Source organism: Chenopodium album, chromosome 21 (genome assembly GCF_948465745.1).
Source record: "Chenopodium album chromosome 21, dcCheAlbu1.1, whole genome shotgun sequence".
Lineage (NCBI taxonomy): Eukaryota > Viridiplantae > Streptophyta > Magnoliopsida > Caryophyllales > Amaranthaceae > Chenopodium > Chenopodium album.
The window spans coordinates 31,253,431-31,279,445 of NC_137854.1; the positions used below are offsets into that span (position 1 = coordinate 31,253,431).

The 26,015-nt window shown below is 34.0% G+C and overlaps 1 protein-coding gene and 1 non-coding gene across 2 annotated transcripts; one reads left to right on the top strand and one right to left on the bottom strand.

Annotated features, from left to right (window-relative positions):
• Nucleotides 1-21,402: 21,402 nt before the first annotated feature.
• LOC145600638 (uncharacterized) lies at nt 21,403-21,918 on the bottom strand. Its single transcript, XM_081656522.1, has one exon. It carries the CDS (start codon nt 21,916-21,918, stop codon nt 21,403-21,405), a length of 516 nt encoding a protein of 171 aa, XP_081512648.1.
• A 928-nt stretch (nt 21,919-22,846) lies between these two features.
• LOC145603190 (small nucleolar RNA R71) lies at nt 22,847-22,953 on the top strand. Its single transcript, XR_014104721.1, has one exon. It is a non-coding gene; the product is annotated as a small nucleolar RNA R71 (small nucleolar RNA).
• The last annotated feature ends 3,062 nt before the right edge of the window (nt 22,954-26,015 follow it).

Here is a 26,015-nt window from a genome sequence, read left to right on the forward strand (position 1 = left end):
TGAGTCTAATGCTTTCGGAAATGATGATCTTATAATATATGATTGTAACATGATTTTAAAAAAGTTCAATACGATAAAAATTGGTAACTCACCTAAATTGAATTATGTTTATTAGAGTGGACTCTCCTTCTCCTACCCAATTGATACTCAGAACTTTGGCAGATCTAAATTCAAAGCAACGGGGTCAATTGATTTTCACATGTCTTTAACTAAAAATTACATGAGTTAACTATGTAAGATATAATAATTTTAATATTATTTTAATTTTTCATATTTTAATACCTAATTTTATTTCGACAATAATACCAATGGATTACACAATCTTGAATTAGATATATGTAATATTATTATAGTCAGTACAATGAAATTTGTGAAACTAATCATGTTTTTAGGCGTGCGCACGAAAACATAGGTCAACTGCTGACTCAGCCACACCACCTGGGGTGCAAACCTCTCGAAAAGAAAAAGCCGCACCACTTGGGGTGCAAGCCTCCCGAAAAGCAAGCTTTTACAGCGAGTGACTGGAGCAATAGGGAATACCAAATCATTCTTTGTATTGATAAACAATTAATTTCACATCAATTTAACACTATGCACAAAGGTCGGAAGGTCTTCAAAGCTTGTAATGTAAGGCTTAGGTAAAGGTAGGAAATATTTGGGAAAATGTGAGAGTAAAACCATGTTTAAGGGAGCCAAAATCTTAATAAATAAAACCAAGTTCAAAAAAAAATAATGACCAAATCATCTCCAACATAACTCAACTCTATGAAACTTCACCAAACCCATCCAATAATATCAAAAGAACAAATTACTCCTTTTATTCACCCACATTGTACAAATTTTGTGCACACTACAACTCGCTTACCTCACTAACTAATAGCTCCCCCAAGCCAAGCTTGTAATGTGGATAAATAAACAATAAATAGCAAGGTAACAACATGGGTAGCAAGAAGGGAACAAATGTATCTAATATCGTATGAAAGTCAACTAAAAGAACAAATGCCTTCGTCCTGGTCATTGTGTATAATAATGAGTCATACAAACATTACTCAAAGTTAAAAACCAATACTCAACTTCATTGACATACCAAGAACTAACACAAATTCCTCACCAAATCAACTAGTCAAGCACTATACTCACAAGTAGTTGGGCAAAATTGACGCATGTCAAGGTTCCAAGGCATTCAAATATCAAATCATGATCAACTAATCCCCAATATTTATCATCATATACCAAGAAACAAAACAATTTCGAAAAATTTTCATCAAGGGGCACATGGAAGCGTGATTTATTATTCATTGGAACATATTTTTGGATTTTTTTAGGTAAAATTGGTAAAAACCACCTTTTATGTTCAACTTTTTTGAAAAAACCACCTTTTATGTGTTTTTTTTTAATTAAACCACCTTTTAAGTATCTAAATTTTTAATTGCACCACCCCTATTTCAAATTATGACGAAAAAATTAACTAAAACGTCAAAGGGGCCCACAACTTGTAACTTTCGCTCCTAAATCATGTATTTTTTTCACCTCCAAAAACATTTGACCCTCCCCTTTATATATATGCATGACTAAATTGAGTAAAGCTCTAAAAAACCAAACTTAATTTTGCTACAAAAATTAAATTGTAGTATTTGTTTATTCTCAAAACCTAAATTGAGGTAATTGAAGTGGATGGTTGAGATGGAAGGGAAAGATTTGCAGTGGTTGATGATTTGGAAGTGGATGGTTGAGATACAATATGTTAGATTTGAAATAGGGGTGGTGCAATAAAAAATTTAGGTACTTAAAAGGTGGTTTAGTTAAAAAAAAAACTTAAAAGGTGGTTTTTTCAAAAAAGTTGGACAAAAAAGGTGGTTTATACCAATTTTACCATTTTTTATAAGACAATTAAAACTAAACTAAGCACACCAAAATATAAAAAAGATATAAAATAAGAAATGGAAAGGGTGAAAGATGTACCATGTGTACACAAGAACCTCCTCCCAAGCGAAATCACACAATGTCCTCATTGAGGGGAAACCATGTAGATGCATAACATGACACTAGAAAAACTAAAACAAACAAATTAATGTATACAAAGCATAGAGTAATCCCTCTCCCAAGCTAAAACTTACATTGTCTTCAATGTGAACATGTATTAATCAAAACTTGCAAGGGAAAGAGAAAACTAGGCCTTGTTGGCAGGAAGAGGGATCACACCTAGGGGCGGAGCTAGGACTTCCCTCAAAATAATGTCGCATCATCCCCCCAAGACACTAAGAAAAACAAGAATAAGGACAATAAAAATAAAAGGAAAAAAATAAAATTAAAAAACAAAACAGAATGGGTTGCCTCCCATTTAGTGCTTGCTTAACGTCTTTAGCTCGACCTCTCTTTAGTAGCTCAACCTGGTCACCACGCGGAGAAGATACTCTGTGGTATTGCTCATTAATATATCCACCTCCAAACGACTCCTTCAAATTAGAGTTCATTTGCTTTGTATCCGAGCTTATTTTGATGTAGCTAGCTAAACCCATCGTGTGGTGGAATATTGTCATTTTTGCTCACAAGATTTCTGTTAGAAACACACTGTAGGCGTCGTTCAAATTAAAGCGTGCCTACGTTAAGCATGTTGTGAATATGCTTGACATTCATAGAAAGTGGGAATTGACATATATAATTAGGGACAACGATTAGAGGGACAAGGAAAGTAGGGAGCCGCCAACAAGTTTTTTAGGAACTTCTAAACCGTTCACGGATCATTAAAAGACAACCACGAATAAAGGGACAATGATAGGCAACAACCATTTACCTGTGAAGGTTACACCCCATTCATAATCCATGTGATTACTAACTCCATATGGTTAGGAACCATGAAAGGAGTATCGGGGATGATGGTACGAAGTGAGTCATGGAGTCACATTCGCCCGTATTGGCCTCTATTCGATTCTTATTGTGAAAAGTATTCTTGCGACCTCAAAGGCATACAAAAAAAAGATTCAATTTGCTCCAAACTATTATTAGGCTAAATTGGTTAAATATTAATGCAACATATTATTCTAAAATATTTGTGGCCACTTGATTAAATGACAAGATTAAAGGAAGCTAAACCGGTTGTCCAAAGTAACTAATTAAGCGTGATTTTCAATTACATATTCCCTTTAAACATGCAATATGGTGATTATAATAATAGAATATACATCAACATTGGAAGCAATTTAACCATAATATCGTTAGTCAAATCAAATATAACCCTAATCAGGATACTAGCAATAAGAATAAAAATAAGAGTAATTAAGTGATTTATTAGTCACTTTCCGCATTTCCTTGAATTGCTACATCATCAATAAATTGTTAGTAACTTCAATAAATAATAAATCAAATGGAAATTAAATTAAATAAAAGTAGAGTTGATTTGGTCCAAACCCTAAGTTAATTATATATTCCACGCCTTGGTTTAAGGACGGAACCTCGGGTCAAGTATATACTCCTTGAAGTGCTTAAGGAATGTATGATGAGAGAATTGGGAAGGCTAGTATTAGGTTTAAGCAAGAGAGAGAGAAAAGAGAAGGTTTTTTGATGTATAAGAGAGGAAGAGAGAATGATTTGGTGATCAAGCTTGGTGATGATTGAAAAAGGGGCGATATGACCTCTATTTATAAAGAATAAAAAGGGTAGAAGAATTAAGATATATCCGAATTCAAATCGAAATAAAAATCTAGCGATAAACAACAGTTTTTGCGGTTTTTTTTATCATATCTTTTGATCTAGAAGTCGAAATAAGATAAATAATATGTCGTTAAAAAGCTGTTAAAGTCTACTTTCTAACCTAATTAGAATCATATGAAAATCACTTGTAGAGCAAAAGATATGGCCAAAATAGTGGGACGATGTCAGTTTTGAATAGAGTTTGATATTTCATTCATATCGTTTTTGTTATAGCTCAGAATTAATATTGTAATATATCATTGGAAAGATAATTTCAAGGGATATCCAAAATTAAATCATTGGACCCAGATTATGGACTAAAATAAACCAGTATAAATGTTTTTATAAAAAGGACAAGAAATGAATGATTTTAAGGGACACAAAATTAATTATTGTGGGTTTAAAAATACAAAAGTGGAAAATTAGTTATGGTTTGGGGAAATAGGCTAGGAATTGGGTTAGTTTAAGAAAATTATCGGGATTAAATATGAATTTAAGCACTCCAAAATTTAATACTCAACCTGACCAATAATGGTGGTGAAAGGTTGTCATCATCGGGTTTGGTTTTGGGGAGACATTTTTAGGTGTCTACAGAAGCCCCTATTTTGACTGAGTTTGTAGAAACGTCAGTTTCGAAAATGACAGTCAAAGTAGTCGATAGGGGACGGAGAATGATTTAAGACATTCTACGATCATAAATCACTCTGTATATGCCGATACCTGCAAAAAAATGTTAGTTCCACAGATAAAAGAGTAAAGGGATAGAATGCGTATCTGACACTAGTATATCTGTGGCAAATAAATTTGGTAGTTTTCTAGGCTTGAAGAAACCCACCGGATGATATTTGCTGTGATACTTTCCATGCTTGAGGAAAGTTGATGGATGATATAATCGCTGACTTCTTTGCCTTAAAAGGTGGCAACGACCGACAATTTTCCATGCTTGAGGTAAAGCTTGACTGATGATGAGATTGCAAGTCTTCGAGTATCGAGAACCTTGAGCCGTGAATCGTCTTCGCCTGGTAGATGATCACTAAGTATTTGAAAAAATGATGATTGTTCGATTTTCCCCGAACGTGGGTTGTAGATGGTTCGCTTGTCCCGAACGTGGGCTGTAAATATAATGATTCTCTTGTCCCCAAATGGGGCTGTAAATGGTTCGCTTGTCCCTAAACGTGGGCTGTAGATGGTTCGTTTGTCCTCGAACGTGGGTTGTAGATGGTTCGCTTGTCCCCGAACGTGGTCTGTAGATGTTTCGCTTGTCCCCAAACGTGGGCTGTATATGGTTCGCTTGTCCCCGAACGTGGGCTGTGGATGGTTCGCTTGTCCCCGAACGTGGGCTGTGGATGAGACCTGCAAAATAAAATTTGCCAAGGGAATTGTATAAAATATGATTGACTTGATCAACTGAGTTGACCAAGCTTGACTTGACATGACATGACATGTGTATGACTTGTGATTGTGTGTGTATAGTTTGAGTGTGTGTGTGTGCAGACACAAGCAACCGAAAATGCAAAAGCAAAAATTTTCCGTCATTTTTGTCATTTGTCATGAGATGAGTGGAGGGTACCGACTTTCTCCCGAAAAAGAAAGATGCGAAAAATGAAGTTTTGTTTTTGAACTTCCCTCGATGAAAAATTTTGAAAAAGTTTATGAACTTCCAAAAAAAAAGACATGAAGAAGGGAAGAAGTTTAAAACTTCCTTGTTGAGCAAATAGAGAAAAGCAAGGTAAATCACATGAATATTTGTCGAATTGAATTGCTTTCCTTGAAGATAATGTATGCATGATGCATGTTCTTAAGCCAGAAGGCTAAGGACAATTACATCATGTGACATGATAGATGAATGAACTTAGGTAATAAAGCTAAGCATCATATGTGGTGTAAAGAAACGATCTTGAACGTCACTTAGGTCAGGAAGCTAAGCACGTATATAGATGAAGTGATTGCTGAGTATTGCATAAAGAATGTTACTTAGGTCAAGGAGCTAAGCATGATATACGATGCATGAAACAATGAATATTGCTTAGGTTTGGAAGCTAAGCAAGTAAACAATGTTTTTTTGGATGTTGTCTTGAAAGATGATGAAACATGCACAGTGTTGAAACAAGATTTCATGATAAAGGATTCTTAAGGGGAAGGATGATATTGATATGTATGTGTGAGTGAAGTGTGTGAAAGTGATACTAAGGCTGGTTGCAAAGGTTATGGTGATGGAAAGAGCTGTGAGAAGAGTCGCTATGGTGACTCTTTAGGCTGGGTAGGCTAGATGATGTGGGTTCAAGCCCCCAAGTCGAGCTTTAAATGGGTAGAGATAAGCATCGTATATTCTTTGACTTGATCATGCATGGATATGAGTATGAATGTAGTCGCACCTCGATGTGAGGTTGCCTACGTATCCGTTAGGAATCAGGCCGAACGTAGCTCTAACCGAACTTCGCACAAGTATATGTACACCTCAAAGAGGTCTTTTTAGAGTTGTAACGTGGTTAAACTGATGGTTTGAAGAAGAAAAAGGGATAAAGGTTCAAGCTCGAGAGAAGCCCCCAAGATGTGTAAAAGTGTATTTGAAAATTTGAATTTTGCAAGTTTATTTTTCATTTTTTTTCTTTGATTTTTTTTCTTCTTTTGAATCAATTTAGGCAATCCCGAATCATGCGGTCCATCACTCACTTAGCACTCATGTTTCTCAGGCACGATACCAAGCACTCAATGAGAGACACAATTCGAGGCGTGTTCGTATCAAAGACACTTTAGACATTATTATTTATTTATTTATTTTTATTTTTTTTATTTGAACTTGCTTTATGAATGTTACACAAATTTCACACCTTCCCATCCCAAGGTTAGGAGAATGCGGGTTGAATAAATTAGGCCAATCGTTAGACGAGGCTCAAAGTGGTTGATGAAGAATTGGATAATGGTTAATGGGGAATGAATGGGTTGCAAAAGGTGCCTCAAATCATTGGTGTACCTTGTGTTTGGTTAAGCGATTTTTTTTTTCAAATGACATGATCAAATGCAAAGGAAAGAAATGCTCATTGATGGAACATGACACATAGACATAAGGATAAGGAGAACCTATGTTAGACTTATTAGGGGGAAAGGGTTGAAATGAAAGAAGAAAAAAAGCATGAAATCTTGTATGGGAAACTTATCTTGTGCTTCGTTTTCATGGTTTCTTATGAATTACTTGTTATCGCCAGGAGGGATAAGAAGTATGTTATTGCTGATGCTTTGATCGGAAGAAAAGGAGGAAGGAATGACTACCCCTTATTTTTCCAACTCTTGCCTAGTGATTCTTGAACTCAAGTACTATGGAACAAAATGAGCTCACTTAATGCAATGACTCAATACTCGGATTGGAAAGGAAGAGTGTATGAAAGAATTTTGAAAACCAATGGGAAATACTCCACTCATTCCTATTACAACGGAAAATGACGCATGCATGGTCCTACTATACGATCATAAACAATATAGTGCATTACTCGAAGACAAAGTGTGTGCAACGGCTCAACATGTGTGATTAGGTGAATTTATAAGACACATGGATCGCATGGCTAGACATGAGGACGTTGTGAACAACAAAGGACCCAAGGACCAAATAGCACGGAAGACTAAAAGACAAACTAACTTGATAAATTTTGTCTAATTTTAATATTTATGTTATTTACTAGGTAAAAACGGTCTATTGAAAATCGTTAGTCATAAATAAGATCAACCACAATCAAAGACAAAAAACACATGTTAAGGTTATCACAATAATCACAAGAAATTAGGAAGACGGTACGAGTGGAATTTTAGAAGAGTTAGGACTCATGGGTATAAATAAAAATACAAATCTATAATCCAATGTTACACTAGTTGACATGGATTAAAGGACTTGGCTAAGACTAGCTTGACACGAAAAGATATAAAATAAAAATAAAAGCATGCATAGTAGCTAAAAAGACACCTAAACTGGACCGACTGTAGTATATCGATTATAACGTTTGATTTGTGACTCTTATTGTGTCTAAACCAATGCCAAATGAAATATAAAACTCGGGGCTACAGATCCATAGGTTGCACAACATGTAACTCCTTCTAGAATTCCGGCGATGACCAAAACAAGTTGACTTTTATGCAAGATACGGGAATAAAAATCCCGGCTGACTCAAAATAAAAAAAAACTTTATGACTCGATTCTAATAAAAAAGGAGGGTCAGATAAGAAGAAAAGAGAAGAAAAAAAATATGCACAATTAAGCACATTGTTACGAATGAAAAATGAAGTTTGCAACCTAAAAGTCAAGATCTATGTTCCACTATGGATGGTCAAGCTTATTTCGGTGTCAAAGGGTACCATGGCTAAGAGTTTGGACGCGTTAGTAAGGCAGCCTCCCTTAAGGGTGTATGCCAACGGGCGGCTCCGCAAGTACGTGATGAAATCAAACTCGACTCCATGGTTTGGGTGGATTTAAAAATTTGGATGAACCCTTATTGTCATGAACGATTTCGGGTTGATAGAGCTTAAATCCCCTGGGCTAGCCACATACGTAGAACACGTACTATTGTGGAAAAATAGGTAAGCTAAAATGCATATGCATATGCATATGTGATAACTAAATCGCAGGAATACAATTCAAGAATCTTTCAAGTCTCATCCACTCATCTCAATTAAAAACCAATCACTCAAATCGATAAATAACCAAAAATATTCCCCAGTGGAGTCGCCAAATTGTAGGCGTTGTTCAAAGTGCGCCTACGTTAAGCATGTTGTGAATATAATTGGCACTCATTGGAAGTGGGAATTGATCTATACGATTAGGGACAACGAAAGTAGGGAGCCGCCAACAAATTTTTAAGGAACATGTAAACCGTTCACGAACCATTAAAAGACAACCACGAATAAAGGGACAACGACAGCCAACAAAGATTGACCCGTGAAGGTTACACCCAATTCAAAATCCATGAGATTACTAACTCCATATGGTTAGGAACCACGAAAGGAGGATCGAGGATGATGGTACGAAGTGAGTCATGGAGCCACATTCACCCGTATTGGCCTCTATTCGATTCTTATTGTGAAAAGTATTCTTGCGACCTCAAAGGCATACAAACAAAGATTTAATTTGCTCCAAACTATTATTAGGTTACATTGGTTGAATATTAATGCAACATATTATTCTAAAATATTTGTGACCACGTGATTAAATAACAAGATTAAAGGAACCTAAACCGGTTGTCCAAATTATCTTATTAAGAGTGATTTTCAATTACATATTCCCTATAAACATTTAATATGGTGATCATAATAATAATAGAATATACATTAACATTGGAAGCAATTTAATCATAATATCGTTAGTCAAATCAAATGATAACCCTAATAAGGATACTAGCAATAAGAAAAAAAATAAGAGTAATTAAGTGATTAATTACTCACTTTCCACGTTTCCTTAAATTGCTACATCATCAATTAATTGTTAATAAATTCAAAAAATAATAAATCAAATGGAAATTAAATTAGATAAAAGTAGAGAGGATTTGGTCCAAACCCTAAGTTAATTATACGTTCCACGCCTTGGTTTAAGGACGGAACCTCGGGTCAATTATGGACTCCTTGGAGTGCTTAAAGAATGTATGATGAGAGAATTGGGAAGGCTAGTATTAGGTTTAAGCAAGAGAGAGAGAAGAGAGAAGGTTTTTTTATGTATAAGAGAGGAAGAGAGAATGATTTGGTGATCAAGCTTGTTGATGATTAAAAAAGGGGTTATATGACCTCTATTTATAAAGAATAAAGAAGGGTCGAAGAATTATGATAAGATCCGAATTCAAATCGGAATAAAACCCTTACATAGACATTAGTTTTTGTTGTTTTTGTTTTTATAATATCTTTTAATCCATAAGTTGAAATAAGATAAATAATTTGTCGTTCGAAAGCTATTAAAGTCTACTTTCTATCCCAATTAGAATCAGATTATAATCGTGAGTAGAATGAAAGATATGGCCGAAATAGTGGGACGGTGTCAAATTTGGATATGGTTTGATATTTCATTCATATCTTTGTCGTTATAGCTTGGAAATATGAGTTCAAGGGCTATCCAACCATTAAATCATTGGACCCAGATTATGAACCAAAATTAACCATCAGTATTGTAATACCCCAAAATTCGAGTCCTTTAAAATAATAAGAGTAACCTTTTTAAACATTTAAACCCAACTGTTGAACCTTGGGAGTGTTACTGCTACATTTATTTTCCGTAGAAAATAAATGCAAAGTGTAGGGAATAATTCAAGCATCCCAAACTTGAACCCCACTGTGATCATACACTTAAGAATGGTGGCGTTCAAAGGGAAGGAAACAAGAGCAAAAGAGTCGCTAACAAGTTTTAGGAACTTGTAAACTGTTTATGGGGTGAAGTTTACACCCCTTCACGATCCATGAGATCACTAACTCTATAAATCTGGAACCATGACTGAATATTTGGGGATGAGGGTATGAATTCAATCTAAAAGAGAAAGAACGACCCGTCCTATAAAATAGGCCTCTACATTATTCTTTTCATATTCATGTGGGCTTTCTGACTAACATGCAATTATTATATTAATCCTAAACTTGTTTAATCTATGTTGGTTGAATATTAATGCACAAATAAATCTATTATTGGCGATCACTTGAATTAAAATCATACTAGCTTGTGGTTTCAAAAAAAAAAAAAAAATCATACTAGCCTAAAACAAATTATTAATTATCTTATTAGGCGTGATTTCAAGTACAAATTCCCTTTAATCCTGCATAAAAGGCGTGATCAAACAATAACAACAATATACATCAAGCAACATAATAAATACCATCATCATCAATCATCATCATATTAAAGCTTAATAAAGATAGCAAGATCCTAGGCATGATATTAATAAGATTTATAACAAATCCTAGCATGTCACTAAACATCAAAGATCAAAGCTTTAGCCCTAACATGATACTAACATGCTTTTAGAAAGAATAAAAGGCAATCTATACATGATACTATGATACTAGGATTTAATAAATAATAAACATGCTTTCTACAAGAATAGAGCAATAAGACTACATTCTTTGATGCCTCGTGCCTCTTTCTAATAACAAAATACACGGGCTAGTAAACTTCAATAAAATATTAAATCAAACAATTAAATTAAAGAATTGAAATAAAGATTTAAAAAGTTTAGAATGGAATTGAGGTCCAAACCCTCAGAAAGTATCAACCTTTCACGTCTAGGGAGAAGGCAACTTTGAACTTGGCTAGGTGTGTGTAGAACTAATGAATGCAGAATTTTGTAATTTGAGAAAGCGAGAGCGAGGGAGAAAGAAAGCTATGTTGCTCGAGAGAGAGAGAGAGAGAGAGAGAGAGAGAGAGAGAGAGAGAGAGAGAGAGAGAATTAGAGAATTAGGTGATCATTGATGATTGAAAACGGAGGTCCAAGGACCCTATTTGTAGAATAACAGTCCGAAAACCGATAAAAAAGAGATTGAGTTCCATTCGGAATAAAAGACCTTCTGTCGTCAGATGACAGGCCTTAGTGGCAGGCGACAGCCTTGAGCATCTCGCGCTGATTAAGGTTTAAAACACGTTTTGTACGTGGAATCCTATCCTGAATATGATTAAGTCGTAAATTTTGTGTTTATCAAATTAAAATCGGGTTTTCATAAAACACTTATTTTATTTCAAATAAAACTCTTTAAAACATAATTATCAATCTTAATTCCAGTAGGATTTAAAAGAACCTTCTAGATGATTCTAGAAGATTAAAATCAATTTTAATAAATTTAGGAATGATAATTAATAATAGGCCATCCTCTAGATCATTAGGCCGCATATAAGAACCAAATCGGGTCCAATTTAGTATTTTGTCCATAACTTCCTCATTATTCATTGGAATTGGGCTTATAATATATCGTTGGAAAGTTCTTTTCAAGTCCAATCCAACTACATTAGCATTAGACCCTTATCATGGACCAAACTAAATTGGATTGTCTATTTTCATAAATAGAGCAGATTTTCAAAAACAGAAAGAAGGTTTTGTAATAAAAACAACCGCATCACTAGACTTTTCACACTTTCACTTCATTCGATATTCGTACGAAGTGAAAAATATTCATCACTGGGTTTGGTTTTGGGGAGACACATTTAGGTGTCTACATAAAGCAAAACGAAATAATATTTAAATAAACTAAGTGGTCTAAATGGTGGCAAAATAAAATAGTCATTACATCAAAACCGCCATTATTTTGAAAACAATAGTTGAAAGAAAATAATTAAATTCGGAAATAAACTAAATTGTCTTAGCTACGTGATTATTCTAACGTCTCCTCTAGGGATGGCAATGGGTCCTGGACCCGACCTTGACCCGGTTGGACCCGACCCATATTTTAGGGTCTGGGTCCTTAAATTTTAGACCCGATAGGTCTGAATCGGATCTGGGTCTAAGCTTAATGGGCCGGGTCTGGGTCTGTGTCAAAAAATTGTAGACCCAGACCGGACCCTGATCCGACCCATAGACCCATTTTTAATTTTTTTAAAATTTTTTTTATAAATAATAAATATATATTAATAATAAATTTTTAAAAAATCACTTAATTTACTACATAATTAGAGGTTGAGAAGATAGACTTTTAATGAAAGTAAGCAAATAAAACAGCAAACAACCAAGAAATTAAGTTTTTGTGTAGTACGGTTTTTTTTTTCTTTTTTCTTGCTTTGTCTTTACTTTTTAATGAATTAAATTATTTGTGTGTCAAAAATATGAACACATTTTTTTTAATGCGTTTTTTGTTATTTTGAAGTAGTAGTATAATTATAAATTTATAATATATATACAAAACTATAATTAATAATAAAAATTATAGTTAGATCCGTTTTGGACCCGAGACCAGCTAGACCCGATGGATCTAGGCCTGGGTCTGATTTTTTTAGACCCTGTGGGTTTGGGTCGGATCTGGGTCTACCTCTGAAAATACGGGTCTGGGTCTGGGTCTCAGTGGACCCGACCCAGACCCGACCCATTGCCATCCCTAGTCTCCTCACACGTAACCGAGTACCCTCTTACCAACCTGCTAAATAAATCAGAAACAAGAAAAGAGAGAAAACTCCCAAAATCAGATTCACTGAGTAATTCCAACTCCATCCCATAAAATAAATAATTTTAGTTCGAAAACATTGTATGCATAATATAGTTTCATAGACAATATGATACTCAACCAAATTCAAATTGTCACATAACTTATTATTGCTTTAGTTAAGAAAAGGAAAGAGAACGTCAGTAAGCTGGGACTAGTCCCTGTTACCACCTACTTTACATAGGGTCGCGCGTAGTCCCTAGTGAGCATACCCCTCACTAATACCTAGTGATTAGGAGGAAGACTAATAGCAATATACAATAATTTAAACCATCTAGTAGCAACTATAACTACTAGTGGGCAACCTGGCCTTTTCACCCTTTTGGGTTTCATTTCCCTTCTTAAATTAAATTTCACTGTACATTTATTAGATTTAAACATCCGATTACACTGTACACAAGTATTGCACAAATCAATTTAATCCCAAGTAGCAATACTTCAATTTCAGTATTATTAAACCATAGTCATCCTACATGACATAGAGACTAACAATCACATATAATCAATAATCCAATTCCGAAGATTTTATTTATTGTAAAACTCATATGATATCAAATAATCAATTATTTTTGATAATACATATACTAGTACACGAGATAGAAAACTAGTATATAATATGATTCCATAATATCATACGATAGCCCACTCATCACATAAAATTACATAAGCACATAGTTGACACACAATATTTCAAAACAATATCCTAACGGGATTCTAAAGATGATGGACATTGAAAATTACCTTGATCGTGCGTAAAATCTCAAGGTTATTAACCTCCAAAACGTTCACCTAGTAGCCTCCGTTTACAAATAAACCAATGATAAACTAAGTTAGTAATACTATACACGCCTCTAACTTGCCTACATATAGATATATGAAAGAAATTATCTTCTTTAAAGAAAACAAAACCAAAAGAACACTCTGTAACTAATATTTCAAAGTATGAAATTCCATCACCCTATATGGTACTGCTACTCTTAAATCACAAGGATAATAACTTGTTTCCACCTCCCTTTTTATCTAATCTTTATGAAGTATAATAACATGCTTTGGTTCAATGGCGGCAAGAAGAATGGTAAATATTGCGGGAAGTTTGTGTGGGGTCGTTAGTTCCATGATCATTACTCATTACAGAGCATCACATTTTGTTGAATTTGGCATAATTTCAAAAGGGACAATGTGCTAACGCACCAATGGTAATGATGATATAATTGACGGTATGAGTTGAAGCTATGGTGGTATTGTAACACCCTAGAAATTCCTTTCCTTTAAATACACACTTTACTCTTTTAAAAATACGATTTAGGAATATCTAAGACATTACCGCTACCGTGAAAACGGCTAAGGCAATTATCAAAGACACACAGCGGAAGACTTAACTCAAAACCCTTCAAAACGAGTCAACTTAAAAGTCAACCAAACGAAAGTAAAGATTAAAACCAAAGTCAAACGAAGTCAAATAAAATCAACCTACAACTTGAAACCTTTGGAGGCCCTCATCAAAACCAATTAAATTATGAAAACCTTTGCGTTAGTCTCATAAGCATAACATAATATAATATTTGAAAGAAATAAACCACATCTCAACTATTAGAAACTAGCATGATTCGCTCTTCACTCATACCCCGTCATGAATATGCTTCAACGCCTGAAAAGATTATCTCCACTTGTCCCCACTACTCTCCATTAAAATGGATCATCGTAGGGCCAAGATAAAGACATAGCCAGACACAAACAACACACACAATCAGCAAAGCTGAGTACATAAGCGTATTTAAACACACTAACATGTATTCTCCTATCATCACACAGACTTACCTCTTTGCACCTGTTTACAAGCACCACAACAAACAACAAGACTCTTTGACTGGACATTAAATAATTCATTTAGCGTTGATTACGCATCGAACGGGTTTCCAACTAAACCTGCCTCAATAAATTGAGGACCACTGACACGGGGCTAACCGTGCCAGCATCACCTATGCCACACATTGGTGGCGGAATTCCAGCGCATAATAATAATAATAATAATAATAATAATAATAATAATAATAATAATAATAATAATAATAATAAAAGGGAATATACAGCGTCCTGTACTCCATTAGAAGTTATGGTTAAATATAAAACCCTATAACTCCCCCCATATGTTCATACTCAAGGTATATACGTTCCAAGAGTTTTGGTGCGTAATCTCTTACACTTTACGTTGTTTACATATTATTAGACTTGGCGATGACTCACAAAGCATAACAATTCAATCATCAATAATAATTCAAACAAACAAACATACCAATTTAATTCTTGAATGATTAATGACCACATATAATTTAATGTTGAACCCTTTTTAAATCTACCTCAGTGTCAAAGACACCTTAAGCGCATAAAGCGCCAACAATCCTATCCCTCGGTGTTAAAAACAGCTTAAGTGCACAAAGGCACCGATATACAATTTATTCCTTGTGTACATAGACACTTGCATAGCTCCTTCCTCATGCTTAAAGCATCAATAAAAATTATATGAACCATAATAAAATTCCTTTTCAATAATCCAAACATAACCAAATAATTAGTTTGACTAAACATGCTCTCTATCATACCATAAATAAATATGTAGTCCATATAATCATGCCAAAATATAATTTTCCAATCCATAGATCATCACAAATAATTCATGCTTCACAATTCAATCACCAACACCAATAATTCACAATTCAATACATGAACCTTAGCATGAAACTACTTGTAATTGATTGAAATTAAGCCTAGCATGATTCTACATCATCAAAATATGCTAAGTACGCGAACGTACCTCAATTAACCCATAAAGTGGCCGAAAATACTATAACAATTCCCGAATCAAGTCTCTTACAATAAGAGACAATAATACTAAATTAATTACTCTTGTATACACAATTTCCAGCATCTTAAACTCACTTTAAACTATTTAGAATAATCTGAAAATTATATAAAACCCCTAATTAAACTCCTTTTTAATAGGTTATCACACCCTTTTATTAAAATCACAATTATACTACTTTAAATAAAATTCCAGCATTTTAAACTAATCAAAAACCCCTTTAAAATTTCATCAAAATATATTTTCATACTTAAATTATCCATAGAAAAATTAAATTATCTCTTACCCTTTAAACTCAAGGATAAAATTTAAAAAAACTTCGTTAAAAATCAAAAAATGCCCGAAAATCATACTTAGAGGCTGAATTTGGCCACGAGAGGGTGGTGCTTACTACCATAGGTAGTAATTCTTTCTTAAAACGTTGTTTCCACATGGAAAACACTACTTTTTTGTCAAAATCAGATGAGTTTAGAACCTAATCGGGATTAAAACGGGATTACTATTAACGAACGGGAATCTATAAATTAAAACACGAATTTATGTGTTCAAAATAATCTGGAATTAAGTTAAACTAATTAGTAGTTATAATCACCAAAATTTCCAAAATATCATTACTATAAAAGCCCTAAATCAATTGTTCATAAAAATCCTAAAAATCAAGTCTTTAATAATTTTGAAACCCTAACTTATAATTTTATGAAATCTGAAAATAAAACACTTTATTATTTAAATTTTACAATCTTTAATCATCAAAACATAATTATGATACTAATCAAACATACTTTGAATAATTAAAACCAAAACTCATAAATAAAATCATCAAAATAGCTAGAATGAAAAGAGGAGAGAAAAGGGAAGAAAATAAGACTAACCTTTTTGTGTGGGAAATTTTGGGGATCTAGTAGATATATATAGTGTAGGGTAATTAGTGTAGGTTTGGGCTTCATAAAAATAATAAACTTAGATGATAAAAGAGTTGGCCCAAATATAAAAATAGGATGGTTGGATTTATAATGAAGATGGGCTACATTTTGATTAAATACTTATTGGCCTAAATATAAATACTTGCTTTATTAATAATCCAATAATTAAAATAGTTTGACCCAAATGGGAGGTACATTGCCCATAATATCATGATTTGTCAGGACTTGGTGAAGTATATTTTATAAATAAATAAATAAATAAGTAATTTATAAAATACATTAAAAATACGGGGTATTACAGGTATAATATTGAGATATGACACTAGAGACAAGCAACGTATTCAATTTGAGTGCCGAAAGGTCAGGTTCGTCAATGGACTTACGGTTTTAGCAATGAAAGGTGTTAAAGATTACTAGTCGTAAGATTGAAACTTAATTGACTAGTTAAAGTCATCAAAATAAAGAAGAGATTATGAGCTCTATTGAGATAGGAATGTATATTGTGATATGATATTATGAGAATAATATCATATGAGATATTATTGTGAAAAGATATACGAAGTATATGATATATATTGTGAGTAGATTTAGGAAGTTAAGATAATAAGGAATATTAGGGTTAGTTATTCCTATTGTCTATATATATTGTAATGTGGCCAGCTATTATGAATGAGAAAATAAGAATGGGGAATATACAATGGAAATATAAAGAGAAATATTTTCCCCAATATTTAACATGGTATCAAGAGCCTAGGGAGATCTAGGATGAAAAACACGAGAGTTCGTGTAGAGAGAACCTTAAACACGAGAGTTCGTGTAGAGAGAACCTTAACCACGAGAGAAAATCCTAAACATAAGAGTTTGTGAGGTCATACTCGTAAAGGGTAGGAGATTAAGAAAAAACAAAACACAAAACCCACATGAGTTTGTGAGGGGAGTGATCTGATATACCAAACACAAAACCCACGAGAGTTCGTAAGGTGTAAAAGTAGTGAACCTTAAATTCAAAAAAACTCACAAGAGTTTGTGAGGTGAGAGAGGATTTGTTACCAAATACAAACTCCTATTAGAGTTTGTAACGGAAATTTTTGATTTTTATTTTTTTGGGATTTAATTATACGTTACTAGATGAAACCCGTGCGATGCACGATTTGTTCGTATTTTTTAAAAAATATTTTTTTTCATATTTATGTGATTAAAATTGTTATTATATTAGTTTTAAAATATTAGATAAAATTCCTAATCTCAAAAGGTAATATTTTGTATTTAATTAATTTAAACATTAAAATCTCATTCGACAATTTTGCTTACGTGCATTTGAATTATTTAATTGTAAAATAAATTAATAGTCTCTTATTTAATTGGCTACAACTAAACTTTATAATCCTACGTGGTGCGCTAAGATAATTAAATCCTATGTGGCTCTCTAAAAACTCGGAAAAAAACTCCCTTATTATATATATATATTAGATTTCAAATTGTGAGATCGTGAAAAACAAAAAGTGTGAGATTGTGAAAAAAAAAAAAAATATATATATATATTTCATTTTATACGTTATTTTCATAATTAGCGTATAATATTGTGATTGTGTGAGAATTATTGTGAGAGTTCACAAATTATAATTTTTTTTTTGCCGAGAGATTTGATAGTTTCGATGGCGAGGAATTTCGTAACGTGATGAAGTTCAAAAGGATTATAAGGCGGATGATTACATATTGCGGCTTGATGATGACAGATGCAGATTTTATTTTATTGTACAAGTCGGATGTTCGAGATCTACACCTCCGACTTGAGGGAGGGTATTGAGATTGGAATGTATATTGTGATATGATATTATGAGAATAATATCATATGAGATATTATTGTGAAAAGATATATATGATATATATTGTGAATAGATTTAGGAAGTTACGATAATAAGGAATATTAGGGTTAGTTATTCCTATTGTCTATATATATTGTAATGTGGCCAATTATTATGAATGGGAAATATGAATGGGGAATATACAATGGAAATATAAAGAGAAATATTTTCCCCAATATTTAACAAGCTCTCTTAATTATCAATTTGGCTTACCAATCAATGGAGATGAAGGGTGGAAGGAGTAGTGTAGTTGTTTTTGGTGCCCTCCCTTTCTCACGGTCAAGGCAAAATGTATATAGGGTGAAATTTGGGTGAAATTGAGGTATAACATAGATTCATGTAACTAACTATGATAAGATAAGAATTCAAATTGTAGATAAAATTAGTTTTTCAATAGGATTGAATCCTACGTTGAAATCAATCTTTTTTATTTTTTTTTATTTTTTTATTTTTTTTAAATTAAATCCGAAAATAATAATTATAAACGTAAAAATAATTTTAAATTTAAAACTTTATACTAGGAAATCGTTAACTAAATATACTAAAAAATTTGGGGTATTACAGGTATAAATGTTTTTATAAAAAGGACATGAAATGAATGATTCTAAGGGACACGAAATGGATTATTTTGGGTTTAAAGGCATGAAAAGAGGAAAATTAGCTATGGTTTGGGGAAATGGGCTAGGAATTGGTTTGGAAGAAATGTATTGGGATTGAATATGGATTTAAGCAATCCAAGATTAATTACTCAACCCGACCAATACCAGTGAAAGGTTGTTCATCATCGGGTTTGGTTTTGGGGAGACATTTTTAGGTATCTACACACACTTATCAACCAAAGGGTTAGTAGCATTGTAAGGAATATTTCAAGCACTATAACCCCAAGCTTGAACCCCACTGTGATCATACACTTAAGTATGGTGGCGTTCCAAAGGGAAGAAAGCTAGAGCAAAAGAGTCGCCAACAAGTTTTAGGAACTTGTAAACCCAAAACGATCCAGGAGATCATCAACTCCATAAGGTCTTGAACCTAATAAGGTTCGGGGATGAGGGTACAAATCCAATCTACAAAAGAAAGGACCCGCCCTATAAAATAAGCCTCTACGTACTTTGTTCTACTCGTATTCATGTGCGCTTTCTGACTAACATGCAAACATTATTTTAACCCTAAACCTGTTTATCTATGTTGGTTGAATATTAATGCAGAAATAAAACTATTATTGGCGATCACTTGAGTTAAAATCACATTAGCCTAAACCAAATTATTAATTATCTTATTAAACGTGATTTCAAGTACAAATTCCCTTTAACATGCATAAAAGGTGTGATCAAGCAATAACAATAATATATATCAAGCAACATAATAATAAACATCATGATCATAATATAATTATAATAATTATAAGAATAATCAAAATCATGTTAATAATAAAGCTTAAATAATAGCAAGATCCTAGGCATGATACTAACAAGATTAATAACAAATCCTGTCACTAAGCATTAAAGGACAAAGCTTTAAACCTAACATGGTACTAACATGATATTAGAAAGAGTAAAGGCACCCTAAACATGATACTAGAAAGCATTTATAACATCCTAATATGATACTGGAAAGCAATAAAACAATAATAAACATGCTTTCTACATTGTAAAAGAAATAGAGAGTAAGTTAATCTACTTACTTTGAAGCCTTGTACCTCTTTCTAATAACAAAATACATAAGTTAGTAAACTTCAATGAAAATAACAAAATTAAAGAATTAAATTAAATAAGAATCAAAATAAAGTTTAAACTAGATTTGGACCAAACCCTTAGAAAATATTAAACCTTGCACGTCTAGGGTGAAGGCAACTTCGAACTTGGCTAGGTGATTCTAAGTCTTGTGAATGCGGAATATTGTGTTTGTAAAAAGCTAGTTTAGAAAGAGAGAGAGAAAGAAGGAATTAAGTAATTCTTGATGAGAGTTGATAAATAAAAACAGAGGCCGAGGACCCTATTTATAAGAAATCAATCTGGAAAATCATAGAATTTGATAAGGAATAAAACTCCACTCTGTCGCCAGAAATTCACTCTGTCGCGAGGCGACAAGGTCTATCGCGAGGCGACAGACTTGTCGTTTGGCGACAGTCTGACTTGGACGCGCTTTTCCACGCGGAATCCGATCTTTAATCAACTTGATCTACGGAATCCGTACAGAAGATAAAAACGTGTTTTCAAAGATAATAATAATAATAATAATAATAATAATAATAAAATAATAATAATAATATTTTATTCCAAATAAAAATCCATCTTAAAATAAATAATTATTAAATCTAATAATATTAGAATTAAAAGGAACCTTCTAGAAACTTCTAGAAAGTTATAATTAATCCTAATAATTTTAGGAATAATAATTAACATTAGGCCCTCCTCTAGATCATTGGGCCGTATGTAAATAATTAACCGGACCCAGTTTAGTATTTTGGCCATAACTTCCTCAATATTTATCAGAATTGGGCTTATAATATATCGTTGGAAAGGTCTCTTCGAGCCCCATCCAACTACACTATTATTGGACCTTAATTATGGACAAACTAAACTGGTTTGGCTATTCTTAATAAATAGAGTTCTTTTCGAAAACAGAGAGAAGAGAATTAAAAACTAAACCGCAACACCTGACTTTTCCACACTTTCACCTCATTCGATTATGGTTCGACGCGAAAGGCATTCATCACTGGGTTTGGTTTTGGGGAGACACAAATAGGTGTCTACAAGCATTAATTCTCAAACAAGTACCACCATCAAAAGTGAAATTATGGTCATTAAAAAGCTTAAACACAACTTGTTTATCCTGAGCTCTAATGGTCACTTGTCCTTTACAAACATCTATTAAAGCTTGACTTGTGGCTAGAAAAGGACGACCAAAGATAAGTGGGATGTTAAGGTCTTCTTTTATATATATCCACTACAACATAGTGAAAAGGAAAACCAAGTTCACCAATTCCAACTAATACATCTTCAACTACACCCTTAGGGAGTCTAACTGTCTTGTTGGCCATTTGAAGAGAGACAATGGAAGGTTTAAGGTTTTTTAGACCTAATTTGTCATATACTGTAAAAGGCATAATATTAACACTAGCAGCTAGATCACACAAGACCCTATCAAAATATGTTTTGTTTATCATGCAAGGGATAGTAAAACTACCAGGATCATGCAATTTAGGTGGTAGGCTATCATGTAAAAGATTAGGAAATTTCTCCTTTACTACCAAACTTTCTAACTCCTTATCATTGTGATTATGATCTAGAATTCCTTTCACAAATTTTTCAAATTGAGGCATTTGACTTAAAAGATCAGAAAAGGGAATGGTAGCATATACCTTCTTAAGAGTCCTAGAATATTTTCCAAAATGCTTATCAAGCATGGATTTTGATAACCTTTGCGGGAGTGGCATCGGTTCCTCATAGGCTTGTGGAGCAACATATTTGGGATCTTTTTTTTCTAACGCTTCTCTATTCTTAACTCCACATTGCACATTTTCTCTTCTAATCCTCCCGTAATCGATTCATATTTCCTCACAAAAATTTCATTGCATTGTTTTGTTAAGACTTTTTCTTGATCTTGAAGAGTTATTAGATGACTCAATTATTGTGACAGTTGAGAAAGATGAGTTTTTATCCTCTTATTTTGAGCAACGAGCAGTTGGATAGAGTTCTCAAAATAATCATTCTGCTTTGCTTGTAACTCAAATCGCTTTGATATAAGCTCTCGTTGTTGACGTTGGGAAGTAGCAAAAGTCTCCATAATGGTTTCAAGATTTAAAGATTGAGGTGGTGGTTGGTGCATGGGATGATGATTGAATTGAAAGGTGCCCTTGCTTGAAAAGCGGGTGGTGGTTTCACTATAACTTGAGTGTTCTTGTATGAGAACCCTTGACGATTTTTCCACCCTTCATCAAATGTATTGGAATGAGGATCATATGGCCTTGTGGAGGTCATGTTATAGAAGACATTTTCTTGATCTATAGTCATTTCATCATAATTAAGTTGATACTTTCTTGTAGTATGACCTTGTGTTCTACACATTTGACAAGTTTCCATTGAGGGTCGAGGAGACTCAGCTTGGAGTTGATTGACTTTGTGAATTAATGCCTGCACAGAACTAGTCAACATGGTTAGCGTATCAACACCATTTTTATTACCTCTGTTGGTAGCATTCCATCTCCCTGGATGGTAATTATCATTAGCTGCCATCTTCTCAATCAAATCCTTCGCATCGGTTGGGTTCTTAGTCATCATAGAACCTCCAAACGTAGCGTCAATGTATATGCGAAACTCATGGGTCAAACCATTATAGGACGTTGGATCAACATCCACTCTAGAATACCATGGTGAGGGCATTGTATCTGTTATTTCTTAAACCTTCTCCATGCCTCATATAGGGATTCGTCATTAGATTGATGGAAGGTAGATAGCTCGTTCCTTAATTTTGCAGTTTCCTCTTGCCCTAAGAATTTGACAAGGAAGGCCTTGACAAGCTTGTCCCACGTATTAAAGGAACCAATATCTTCATCTCGTAACCACTCCTTAACTCTATCCCATAGTGAAAAAGGGAAAATATGTAGTCTAATAGCATCATCAGTAACACCATTGAACTTCATAGTGTCACATTTCTCCAAGAAACTGTCTATGTGAGTCTTAGAGCAATCATTCGGTGAGCCCGCAAAAGAATCACTGGAGATGAATTGTATGAACTAAGACTTCAATTCAAAGCTCTGAGCGGTGACATGCGGTCTAACAATACTGGAGAGGAATTCGGTTGTTTGAATCGACCATGTTTCTATTATTTTGATTCCTCCTTCTTCTTCTACCTTTGCTTCTCCTTGCACTTGCTTCGAATTCAGAATCAAATTTTGTTAAATCTTTCAAGTCTCATCCACTCATCTCAATTAAATACCGATCACTCAAATCGATAAATAACCAAGAATCCACCGTAGTGGAGTCGCCAAATTGTAGGCGTCGTTCGAAGTGCGCCTACGTTAAAAGCATGTTGTGAATATGCTTGGCACTCATAGGAAGTGGGAATTGACATAACGATTAGGGACAAGGAAAGTAGGGAGCCGCCAACAAGTTTTTAAGGAACTTGTAAGCCGTTCACAGATCATTTAAGGCAACCACGATTAAGGGACAAGGAAAGGCAACAATGATTGACCCGTGAAGGTTACACCCCATTCATAATCCATGAGATTACTAACCTCCATATGGTTTTGAACCACGAAAGGAGGATCGGGGATGATGGTACGAAGTGAGTCATGGAGTCACATTCGCCCGAATTGGCCTCTACTCGATTCTTATTGTGAAAAGTATTCTTGTGATCTCAAAGGCATACAAACAAAATATTCAATTTGCTCCAAACTATTATTATGCTAAATTGGTTGAATATTAATGCAACATATAATTTTACAATATCGTGATCACTTGATTTAATAACAAGATTAAAGGAACCTAAACCGGTTGTCCAAATTATCTTATTAGTCGTGATTTTCAATTACATATTCCCTTTAACATGCAATATGGTGATCAATAAATATAGAATAAGTAAACATTAATATTGAAAGCAATATAGCAATAAATCTAACAATATAAAATCGTTAGAAAAATAATCGAAATAAAAGGAACATGATTCCTTACTTTGATTTTGTTTGCTTGCTACTATAAAAACAATAAACGTGTTAGTAACTTCAAGGAAAATTAATTAAACAATAATTAAAATGGAATTAAATTAAATTAAAATAGAATATAATTGATTTGGGGCCAAACCCTCAAACAATTCTACCTTTCACGCTGTGGTTTAAGGATAGAACCCCGGGTAAAGTACGGACTCCTTGGAATGCTTAAGGAAGGTATTTTGAAAGAGTGAAGGGTAGGCTAGTGTTTAGGCTAGAGCATAGAAGAGAAATGAGAGAAAATTGATGCCCCGTACATCAGAAATGAGGGGGTATTTATAGAAAAAATGTGCTGAGGGAACACACGGAACCCTAAAATGACAGAAACCCTAAAACAATATCCCGTGACATTGCAAAATGTACTGTGACACGGTAAATTTCCCCGTTAGACGGGAAATACTCCCGTGACACGGTGCAATGTTGAGTGACGCGGGATATTTTTTAACAAACGGGGAAGAAAACGCGTTAAGGTTTACGCGGAAAAGACACATACTGTACCCGTGTCACATCAGGTCTCCCGTGTCACGGGATTTCATACCGTCAGACGGGAGTGATTCCCGTGACGCGGAAATTCCTGCCGTGACGCGGGACAATTTTGTCATTTTTTTCTGTCTAAATTCAATTTTAAACCCTAATTTCATTTAGCCTTTAAGTGCCGATTGATAATTTCGGGCTATTTTTCGATTTATTAAAATTGGGCTAAAATAAGAAAATAATTAAAAAGAAATAAATAAAAGGTTTGGGCCAAAAATAAATATTAAAACAATAAAATAAAAAAGGTTTTGGGCTAAAATTAAAACTATGCTTTTACCAAACACCAAGATTGATCCATGGAATATTCAGAAATACGAATTTAATGAAATATGATTTTTAAGCACTCTCGGAATTAAATACTAAACCCGACCAATAGTGACGGTGAAAGGTTGTTCATTATCGGGTTTGGTTTTGGGGAGACATTTTTAGGTTTCTACAGAAGCCCCCACTTTGACTGAGTTTGTAGAAACGTAAGTTTTGAAAACGATAGTCAAAGTAGTCGATAGGGACGGAAAATGATTAAGACGTTCTGCGATCCTAAATCACTCTGTATACGCCGATACCTGTAGAAAAATGTTAATTCTACAGATAAAAGTGTAAAGGGATAGAATACGTATCTGACACCAGTGTATCGGTGACAAATGATGCTTGGTATCTTCCTATGCTTGAAGGAATCCACCGGATTATGTTTCGCTGAAATGCTTTCCATGCCTGAGGAAAGCCGACTGATGAATTTGGTAGCTTTCTATGCTTGAAGAAATCTACCGGATAACATTTTCCATGCTTGAGGAAAATCGACAGATGATTTTGGCGGTTTCCTATGCTTGAAGAAATCCACCGATAATGCTTTCCATGCTTGAGGAAAGCCGACAGATGTATACTTTCCATGCTTGAGGAAAGTCGACAGATAAAAACTTTCCATGCTTGAGGAAAGTCGATGAATGAATACTTTCCATGCTTGAGGAAAGTCGATGAATGAAATAATCGTTGACTTCTTCGTGTTGAGAGGTGACAACGACCGACAATTTTCCATGCTTGAGGAAAAATTTGTCTATTGAGATCACAAGTCTCTGTGTATCGAGAACCTTGCGCCGGAATAATAGTGGTTCGATTGTCCCCGAACCGAACGTGGGCCGTAGATGTTTTACCTTCAAGTCGACTTTTTCGACCATATTAAGTGTTAGAAATGTTGAAAAATAGACTTTAATGCTTGCTAGGGGCAAAATAGTAGTTTTAGTACCCTTTAAATATCAGTTACAATTATCCGCGCTTTTCTAGTGAGACAATAATGA